Source organism: Lissotriton vulgaris, chromosome 7 (genome assembly GCF_964263255.1).
Source record: "Lissotriton vulgaris chromosome 7, aLisVul1.2, whole genome shotgun sequence".
NCBI classification, from domain to species: domain Eukaryota; kingdom Metazoa; phylum Chordata; class Amphibia; order Caudata; family Salamandridae; genus Lissotriton; species Lissotriton vulgaris.
In genome coordinates this window covers 1,774,025,595-1,774,035,941 of record NC_141695.1, presented here as the reverse complement: position 1 = coordinate 1,774,035,941, position 10,347 = coordinate 1,774,025,595, and the positions used below count along the sequence as shown (strand labels likewise).

At 52.5% G+C, this 10,347-nt stretch overlaps 1 protein-coding gene across 2 annotated transcripts in view; it reads left to right on the top strand.

Annotated features, from left to right (window-relative positions):
- The first annotated feature begins 1,916 nt into the window (after positions 1 to 1,916).
- Positions 1,917 to 10,347, top strand: part of BCAM (basal cell adhesion molecule (Lutheran blood group)) — a 261,260-nt gene continuing 252,829 nt past the window's right edge. For both annotated transcript variants that reach the window (XM_086933147.1, XM_086933146.1), the window contains exon 1: positions 1,917 to 2,127. In XM_086933147.1, the coding sequence (XP_086789273.1) occupies positions 2,088 to 2,127 (40 nt within the window). In that variant the 5' untranslated portion in view covers positions 1,917 to 2,087. The remainder of the gene's footprint in view (positions 2,128 to 10,347) is intronic.

Sequence of the window (10,347 nt, the reverse complement as noted above, 5' to 3'; positions counted from 1 at the left end):
TGGTGCGTGCCTAGAGTTGGCAGCCCCCGCGCTCACGCCGGCCAGCCTGAGCACGGCAATAAATAAAGATGGGCGGAGCTGACACGCGATCCGCGCCAGGGTATAACTGAGTTAAGATGGGATGTAACGGTCAGTGCCCCAGCGTGTACCGCTGGTGCGCGCCTAGAGTTCCAGCACCCGCGCCGGCCAGCGTGAGCGCGTCAATAAAGAAAGATGGGCGGAGCTGACACGCGGTCCGCGCCAGGGTATAACTGAGTTAAGATGGGATGTAATGGTCAGCGCCCCAGCGTGTACCGCTGGTGCGCGCCTAGAGTTCCAGCCCCCGCGCTCACGCCGGCCAGCGTGAGCGCGGCAATAAATAAAGATGGGCAGAGCTGACACGGCGGTCCGCGCCAGGGTATAACTGAGTTAAGATGGGATGTAACGGTCAGCGCCCCAGCGTGTACCGCTGGTGCGCGCCTAGAGTTCCAGCCCCCGCGCTCACGCCGGCCAGCCTGAGCGCGGCAATAAATAAAGATGGGCGGAGCTGACACGCGGTCCGCACCAGAGTATAACCCGAGTGTGAGCCTCATTATTGAGCGGCGCGCTGCAAGGGCCCCGCACACATTGTCCAGAGGGAGGGCGCTGCCCCCCATCTGAAACATTACAGGCGGGAGAGGTATTTGTACCCCCCCCCCCCACCCGCCCACTCCTGCCCGGATGTGATTCGTGCGCGCGGACCCCGAAGGGGTTTCCAACACTGGCGGCTGCCACCGTGGGCCCTCATGTGGCACTAAGGTGGCCACCCTCTTAGGAGGGTCCCCTTCGTGGCCCCCGGGCAGCCTGTCCTTGGGGGCTTGTGAGCCCCTCTTCCTGGAGGGCTTCAAGGCGCCTTTCTCGGCCGTCACAGGGCGCTCCTTGGCCTGCGGTGGGTGTCTCTTGTAAGGTGAGTGTCTCTAGTCCCTGGGCTGTCTCTTTGTTGCCCCGAGGTCGCCCCTCTGGGCGGGTGATGTGCCCTGTTCTTTGCCCACAGACAGAGCCCTCGAGCTCACCCGAGGGTCCGACGGGGGTCATGGCGGAGCGGAGGGGGGTGTCTTCTGACCCGAGGGTCACCACCGACTGCACTCCGGGGAGGGGGTCTCGTCTCAGGGGGCATCTGTCCCCTGGGAAGGGAGAAGGGGCGGGGCCCCCACATCCCACATGTCTAGAGGCTTTCTGACTCCTCCCCTGGGACGGGGGGATTTCTTGTTCACAGGGTTGTCCGGCTCCTCCCCTGGGGGGGGGGGGGCAGTCTCCAGCCTCGAGGCTGTCAGGATCCGTCCTGGGGGGGCGGTCTCTTGTGCACTGGACAGTATCCTGAAGCAGGATCCAGCACCAGCCCCCCCTTCCCGGCAGTCTGTTGCGCACAGGGCTCCCTCGCTCCTCCCCCAGGGGGCAGTCTCTTGTGAAGGGGGTTCCTGCCTTCTCCCTCAGGGGGCAGTATCCAGCCCCTGTCCATCAGGCTCCTCCCCCATGGAGGCATGCTCCATCACCCTTCCTTCAGACTCCCCTCCCCCCAGGGGGCAGTACCCAGCCCTGTCCTTCGAGCTCCTCCCTTAGAGGGCTGTATCCTGCCCCATCCTCCAGGCTCCTCCCCAGGGGAGCATGCTCCATCTCTCTTCCATCAGCCCGCCCCCCTGGGCCGGCCCCCCCTCATGCTGGGTCTGTCCCAGGCTCCTCCCTCAGGGCCCGCCCCCCCTCATGCTGGGTCTGTCCCAGGCTCCTCCCCCAGGGCCCGCCCCCCCTCATGCTGGGTCTGTCCCAGGCTCCTCCCCCAGGCCCCGCCCCCCCCTCATGCTGGGTCTGTCCCAGGCTCCTCCCCCAGGGCCCGCCCCCCCTCATGCTGGGTCTGTCCCAGGCTCCTCCCCCAGGGCCCGCCCCCCCCTCATGCTGGGTCTGTCCCAGGCTCCCTCCTACAGATTCCCAAGGATTCTCCCGCTGCCGGAGCTCCCAGGACTGAGGGCGAGGCACCTGCACTTGCTCCCCCACCCCGGAAACCCCCCCAAGGACCCAGAGCCCGTACCCCGGTGCCCCTGACCCCCCCGGACCTGCGCTCCATCGGACCCGGGATGTTGGACTCTCTGCTCCTGGCACTTCTTGGCCTCTCAGGTAAGAGCACAACTTTTCTGTATAATTCTAACCGCCGGCACCTTTTGAAGCCCCCCACAAACCTCCCCCACCAAGGATTGATTCTTACCACACTCCCTGACCCCCACTCCCTGCCCCCCCCCCCTTTATGCAAGACAGTCGGACACCTGAAGTGAGTGAGAGTCCCTGAGGAGTGAGGCTAAGCACACCACCTGCCACCCCCCCTCAGGAAAAGTGCCTGACATCTCAGCGAGACCCCCAAGGATTGATTCTTGCCACACTCCCTGCCCCCCCCCCCCCCCGCACCCCATGTAAAGAGCTTCAGAGCTTCGTGCTGGAGCAGCAGCCCCTCCAATGGGAGAGCCCCCAGATACAGAATAGACCCCCCCCCCCCCCGCTCCCATATACAGGATAGAACCACAGCCCCCCCCCCTGCAGCCAGATACAGCAGATACAGGATAGACCCCCCCATATACGGGATAGACCAACACCCCCCCCCCCCCCCCCCCCGCAGCCAGATACAGGATAGACGCCCAGCCCCCCAAACATAGGATCAGAGAGCCCCCTTAACATAGAAAGAGCCCCCCAAGGAAGTCTGACTCAGTTCCCCCATAATAAAGACTAGAGCCCCGAGAAGGTCTGACACCTTAGAAAGCCCCCTTAGCATAGAAGGACCCCCCACCCTGGGGGTCTGACACCTTAGAAAGCCCCCTTAGCATAGAAGTACCCGCCCCCCTCCCAAGAGGGTCTGACACCTCAGGCAGAAGACCCCCCCCCACCCCAATAGAGACTCGATGCCAAGAGATACTGACATGGGGGGTCTTCCATAGCACCCCCCCTTGCAAGAGAGTCCTCCAAGGGAGCGCCCCATCACAATCCTAGAAATAAGACCCCCCCCCCCCATAGAGATTCGATGCCAAGAGATACTGACATGGGGGGTCTTCCATAGCACCCCCCCCCCCCTTGCAAGAGAGTCCTCCAAGGGAGCGCCCCATCACAATCCTAGAAAGAAGACCCCCCCCCCCCAGCAGAGATCCGGGGCCCCCTCCTCCGCACCCCCTTCCCATAGTGAGGGTTGCATGGGGGGCGGCCCCCACCCCCTTCTCCGAGCCGCCGGACCTGGGTCTGGTCACGTTTATTCATTTCGATCGCACAATCTGCATCTCTCATTGATTGAGAGACTCGAGAGGGGGGTCACCCCTCCCCCTCCCCCTGAGTGACCCTAAAGAACCTCAAACCTCAAGGATGAGGGGCGTCCTAGGGTGGTCTCAGGGTGTCTCATTTGACTCTGGACATAGGAGGGTGTCTCATGTGTGAGGAGAGGAGGGTGTCTCAAGCGTGTGCATTTGTATTTCATTTTCTTTATAAAGTTTTATATAGCGCTAACTAGACCCGTGGGTATCAGAGCGCTTTACATACTCAAAGTAAAAGAACATTGCATCTCATGGCAGGACTTAAGGATAAATAAAGATATACGCAAGGACATCATACTTCTGTATACAGAGAGGTGAGAAAGACGCAGGTGGTGAAACAGTCAGATAACCCCCATCCTTGGAGGTCCAACTGAGGGGGGGGGGGGGGGGGGTCCATTAGGTTATTGGTGCCTGGGTTGGTTGACTTGGTCTGTCAAGTATTGGTTGAGGAGAAGTGGTTTCAGGTCCTTTTGAAGCGAGAGAAGGAGGGGTCGCATCTGAGGTCGATCTGGAGCGCGTTCCACATCTTGGGTCGTTTCCAGAGAAGGGCCGCCCTGGGTCGTTGCGGTTCCAGAGAAGGGCCGGCCCTGGGTCGTTGCGGTTCCAGAGAAGGGCCGGCCCTGGGTCGTTGCGGTTCCAGAGAAGGGCCGGCCCTGGGTCGTTGCGGTTCCAGAGAAGGGCCGGCCCTGGGTCGTTGCGTTTCCAGAGACGGGCCGGCCCTGGGTCGTTGCGTTTCCAGAGACGGGCCGGCCCTGGGTCGTTGCGTTTCCAGAGACGGGCCGGCCCTGGGTCGTTGCGTTTCCAGAGAAGGGCCCTGGGTCGCTTCCTTTTCAGTTTCGAAGGGATCGGAAGGAGTGAGTTGCTGCTTCTCAGAGTTCTGGATTTTCCTGCTTTTACCAGCTTGCTCTTTCGGTAGTGGGGGGATTGGGCGAGTGATGCAGGCCAGGTTGTAGATACATCTACCCTCTTTGGGGAGCCAGTTGAGTGCGTTGAGGGTTGGTGAGATGTGTTCACATTTTTTTACACCAGTTATGAGTCGAGCTGCCATGTTGAGGACTGACCTTGGAGGGGTAGGTGAGCGTTTGGTGCCCCTGTTAGGATGGCGTTTCCAAAGTCCAGTTTGGAAAGGACGAGGGATTGTGCTATTGTCTTGAAACCATCCTGGGGAATGAAAGGTTTAATTTTCTTGAGGTGTTTTAGAGAGTAAAGCGCACCTTTTGCAGAGTTCTTGATGTGGTCTTTCATTGACCGGTTCTTATCCAGGGTAATGCTTCGTGACTTTAACGAGTCGGATGGGACGAGGGAGCAGTTTAGCACGTCCAGCTCCTTGAGCCAGACTTGAATTGGTCGGTGATGACTTTTCCGAGAGAACAGTATTAATTCTGTTTTGTCCGGGTTCAGTTTTAAGTGGTTTGCGCTAAACCAGGTTTGGATCTTGGTTAGTGTGACTTTGAGGTGTCGGACGTCACTGGGTGATTTTATTTTGTAGTAGATTTGTGTGTCATCTGCATGTTTCGTTTCAGAATAATTGCAAGGGGTTCCATGAAGAGATTGAAGAGGGATGGTGAGAGCATCGATCCTTGCGGGACTCGTGTTGGTGCAGAGAGGCAGGAGTTGATTTTAATCTGGTGCGGACGGTGCTGAAGGAAGGGAGTGAACCATTCTAGGACTGTGCCATTCATGCTAGAGCGCCTCTTCAGAGTCTCAAGTAAAGTTCGGTGGTTGATTGTGTCAAATGACGCTGATACGTCAATAAGGATGAGGAGACAGGCTTCACCTTCATCTAAGGCTCTGTGGATATCGTCTGCAATATTGAGCATTGCTGTTCCGGTGCTACAACCTTTCCTGAATCTTGACTGAAAGGTGTCGTGGAGGTTGAAGTCATCAATCTGTTTGTTCAGTTGTTGGAGAACGCCCTTCTCCAATGTTTTAGCGAGGCACCGGAGGTTGGAGATGGGTCTGAGGTTGTTGAGCTCGTTGCGGTCGGCCCCATGTTTCTTGAGTATAGGGGTGATTTGTCCTAGCTGAAGGGAGTCTGGAACACAGCCTGATGTGAGAGAGAAGTTGATGATTTTTGTCCAGAAAGTGGCAATGATGGTAACACACCAACAGAGGAAGGCGATGGTAACACACCAACAGAGGAAGGTGATGGTAACACACCAACAGAGGAAGGTGATGGTAACACACTAACAGAGGAAGGTGATGGTAACACACTAACAGAGGAAGGTGATAATAACACACTAACAGAGGAAGGTGATGGTAACACACTTAAGCTGAAGGGCTGAGTTCCTTCAGAGCCAGGGACCGGTGGATGCGCAGGGACTTGACACTCTCTGGCTCCGATTACAGTGACTCAGACACTGGTGTGATTCATTGACGCGATATTGTGCAGTGGCGGGATATCACGCGCACATGTGGATGCGTTTAGCTACGGATTAGGGTAACTGTTGCAGCAACGCATCATCAGTAGGGTACATTTCAGCAAGGCTGGGCAGTCCAAAGTCACCTCTAGGAATTGTTGGGGTGCAGTGCTTGTCTCACAAGTCATAGTTGTGACTGCCGCTGTATAGGAGTTGATCGGAGCTGCTGCACATATCGCAATTAATCCGGCTGACAAAGGCAGACCCCGGGGCGGGAAATGAGTCTACTATGAACGTGATGCCCGATCAGGTGACTGCTGACATGCTGTGTCCGCCTCGGAGCACATGTACAAGACATGTCCATCCCAAGGGTACCTGCTGTCCTTCCAGAGGTGTGTCCTGCAGTGACAGTGCCTGCTGGGGTCCGAGTCGCCTCTGATGTGTGCGACGGGACAGGGCTTCCTTCGTGTTTACAGATGGGACCTGGTACTCCATCTTTGTCGGCGATGGGCTGGATATGTTGTTCTGGGACAAAGTGTATTTTCGGTCACTATCAGGAGATTGGGATCCTCTTAGCCCATGGCTACCTTCAAACATTTTGTCAGGGGCCATCAATTCTGTACTGTGGATTGACCAAGGCCACATTGAGGTCAGCAGGGTGGGGGAGGGGTGGATGTAAGTTGGACATAGGAGAAGCGATGCATGTAAATGCTTTGAACAGTGAGTTGTAGAGCTCTTGGGAGGTTTTCACTCCATACTGCCCTCTGAGTCAAGTACGTGTGCCTACAAGTCGTAGATGTGACAATCCTGTGTGGGACACAGTGTCTGGGCCTCTCTCCCTCGACCACAAACTGAGTTAAGCCTTCTTTGTTCTCTATAGCAGTCTTTGACAAGTGAATGTACAGAGGTAGCGGGCGGTGTAAAAACCTTTAAACCACCCCATACAAGGTGTGCACATCCTAGAGGTAAGCAGATGCAACCACCCAACCCCTACTGCTAGGAATGGGACAGCGGGAAGTTTGTCAGGGAGACTTGATGGTTCATCCTGGCTTTAGCACTTGGCCAAATAATCTGGTTGTGAATGATGTATTTTCAAATCTGTGCCTGTTCCAGTGGGCAGCGTCATTTCGTGTGCCAAGTATTAAACACAAAGTATTTACATTTGATGTCTACTGACTGAATATTCCTAAAGTTAAACCAGAAAACCTGGGTCAGTCTTGGTTCCCCACTTCACCAAACTGTGTGATCTTTGGCAAGTGCTATTTTATTTTGCCCCCTTTTCCTTCATTATTTCACTCGAGAGGACCTTGAAGTACATGCATTGAGGCCGCGCCTCCAACAGAACCTTATCTTGTGTTTGATTTACTAAAGTATATTATTTCTCCATTCATTTATATAAATTGACTGGCTCTCTGTTCAATAATGGCATTGTTGTAAGGCATGAATGTTTCTAAGTTCATGTTTGAAAACTATCACGTTTAATACATGCCTCTCAGTGCAGTGATCTAGTCTGGTGCACTAAGGTGTAGAGCTTCGGCATGTTGATGAGTGACACTTTTTCTGGAGGATCATATTTTTATGTTTTTCGTCAGATGCCTTTGAAAAGGAAGGTGTCTCTAAAGATGAGTGGCCCAGAACATGTTCCTTCGTTTCTTTGACTTTCGTTCACGTTTAAATACATGCTTGCTGTTTGTTTAACATATATCGAAATGTTAGTTCTCAGTCAAGTAAACATCACACCAGTGCTGCTGTTCACGGGGTGTGGGGGGGGGGGAGGGATGTAAGAGTTATGAGGGCTGCAAGCGGCCTCAGGCTGTACTTTGAGTGTCCCTGTTCTAGCTTGTTGGTGTTACACTGAGTGCTACTTCTTCGTGATTGGGATCCTTACTCTGTTTTACTCTCCGACCTTCAAGTGAGTAATAGCCGCATTTTCTACATTCTTCTAAATTCCAGACGACTTGCAGTGGCTGCATCTTAGTTGGGAGTGAATGCCACAGTTTGTTACTCAGTGAATTAACTTGAGGTCTCGCCATGTTTATGTATCCAAAACGCATTCTAAGTGGAAACATTAACTCAGAGTAAAATGACAAGAGGCGGACATTGCTTTCTATTGAAACCCGTTGAAGCTTCTAGTTCCATCCAGTCAAAAAGGTCCAGCTAAAGTTTATTGGGAAGACAAGAGAGCATTGGGCCCTGGGCCCACGAGAAGCCCAGACCACGAGTGAACGTGCTTGGTTTAAGATGTTAGGGTTAGCCTGTCTGGTTACCTCCTATGATTGTGGCTGGTAAGCAGCTGTGCGGTAAAGGTGTGTGCTAACCTTGGCTGGGTGGAGTCACCTCTGGGAAGTCGATGCTGGAGCTTAGCTTTACCTGGTGGAGGGTAAGGAGTCGTATCAGTGGAGCAGGCCAAGACTCTTGGGTAGGAGCCTCTGAAACATCTACTCATACTCAAAGGCGCAATTCTCAAATGCACTCAGGTGGGAGCTGCACTCTGGTAGAAATATAGTGGGGTAGAAGTGAAGCCCACTGGGACCGGACTTATGTGTCACCTCCCCAAGACCCGAGCGCAGGTTCAGGGATATATGCGCCACGTGACATCCGTTGCCTGAGCTCAAGCTCCCCCCTGCTTTACAGTCACTTAAGGACGTTCACGTAATTGACGCCAAATCACCAAAATGCCACGGGTAGCAGAAGTGACCACACATAACCACCCTTTGACCAATTAACATCACAAGAAGTGACATCATAGCATATTGAGAGTGTAACCTTACTAGGAGTGAGGTCACGTGACTTTAGTCATAAACCTTACATTACTGAAGTTAATGTCTATTTTATATTGCACCTGCATTTTTCATGCCTGATATAATTGATTTGGACATTACACATTTCTCTTTTTTCTTGCAGAAAAATATATATAATTGTTGTAAGAGATGACTTTAGTGGCACAAACAGTAAACAACACTGTGAAGCCAAATTATTTAGAATTCACATTCGTAATTTTAATATTTCCCTAATGTATAACTCAAACATAAAACGTTTCAGGAAATTACTGAAACAGAAAAAGATTAACAACAAAATAGTGTTTTTCACCCGTATTTCCTCCTGTAGATCAATGTGAACATAAATTGCTACTCGGCATTGTCAAACCACTTTGACTAGCGTCACTTGTGAGGCGGCATTGTTAATGCACTTTGATAAGCGTCACTTGTGAGGCAGCGTTGTTAATGCACATTGATCAGCATCACTTGTGAGGCAGCGTTGTTAATGCACGTTGATCAGCGTCACTTGTGAGGCAGCGTTGTTAACGCACTGTGACTAAGCATGGGCGAATTTTGAGAATCTGGCGTTCGCAAATTTGCGTATTTGCGGACTCGCAATCCGCGAATCCTTGCGAATTTGCGGATTTTTTTGTTTTTATAGTGTTCGCAAGGATTTCTGCCAGTTCGCAAGGATTTTGTACCAGTTCGCAATTGCGAACTTACTTGTCGGCACGCAACGGTCGCGACTATGTTGTTTCTACGTCTGGTTCATCATCACAGGTTCACAGCACCCTCTGTTTCAACACTGCCACCCTCTGTTTCACCCATGCCACCCTCTGGTACATCAATGCCACCCTCTGGTTCATCATCATCGCTGTAGACTATGGGGGGGAAAAAGCAAGCACACCTGCCCTGCTTCAACTGACATGAATTAATTTGGGGTCGATTTATTAATGTGTCACTGTTTTAAAATTCCAGTCTGGCACCTGCTTCCTTATCTGCCATTTTCTTTCTGTTGCAGTGCAATTTTTTTTCCAGGACCTTTGTGGCCTACTTGTAGCTATTCTATGATCTGGCTGTGGGGGTCAGAGCAGGGTCATACAATTGTTGCAACTAACAACTGAACTCTAGAGGGGCCCCAGTCAGGAAGCACTAAAGGGAATGGTTACTAATGATGAATTTGAACTTTTGCACCTGCTGAGTGCTTTCAGTTTAGCAAAACTCGTTTTTCTGCAGAACAGCAAATGTAATGCCCCAAACAAACTTACTTGTGAAAGTTGATTTCTAATCCAAAAGTGATCCAAAGAAAGTCAAAAGGCCTCAAATCCAAAAAAGAGCAGGCACATGTCAACCTGAGGAGTTATTCTGATAAAAATCATCATTTTCAGAAGGTCTATGCTGCTTGCTAGTGGATTTCTTGTGCAGAATTGCAAATTTTGTAATTTCGCGAGTGCGAGATTGTTGCTGCCCGCCGCACCTACATGTTCGCAATTGCGAACTTACGCCGCAAAATTGTATCACCAAGAAAAAAAAATCCGCTGCGTGCGAATTTTCGGTAAATTCGCGAGCGGAACGGATTTTCCGCCCATGCTTAACTGTGACCTGCTTCACTTGTGAGGCAGCGTTGTTAATGCACAATGATCAGCGTCACTTGAGAGGCAGCGTTGTTAATGCACGTTGATCAGCGTCATTTGAGGGGCAGCGTTGTTAATGCCCTGTGATCAGCTTCACTTGTGAGGCGGCGTTGTTAATGCCCTGTGACCTGCTTCACTTGTGAGGCAGCGTTGTTAATGCACATTGATCAGCGTCACTTGTGAGGCAGCGTTGTTAATGCACACTGATCAGCATCATTTGTGAGGCAGCGTTGTTAATGCACTGTGAGGAGCGTCACTTGTAAGGCAGCGTTGTTAATGCACTGTGATCAGCGTC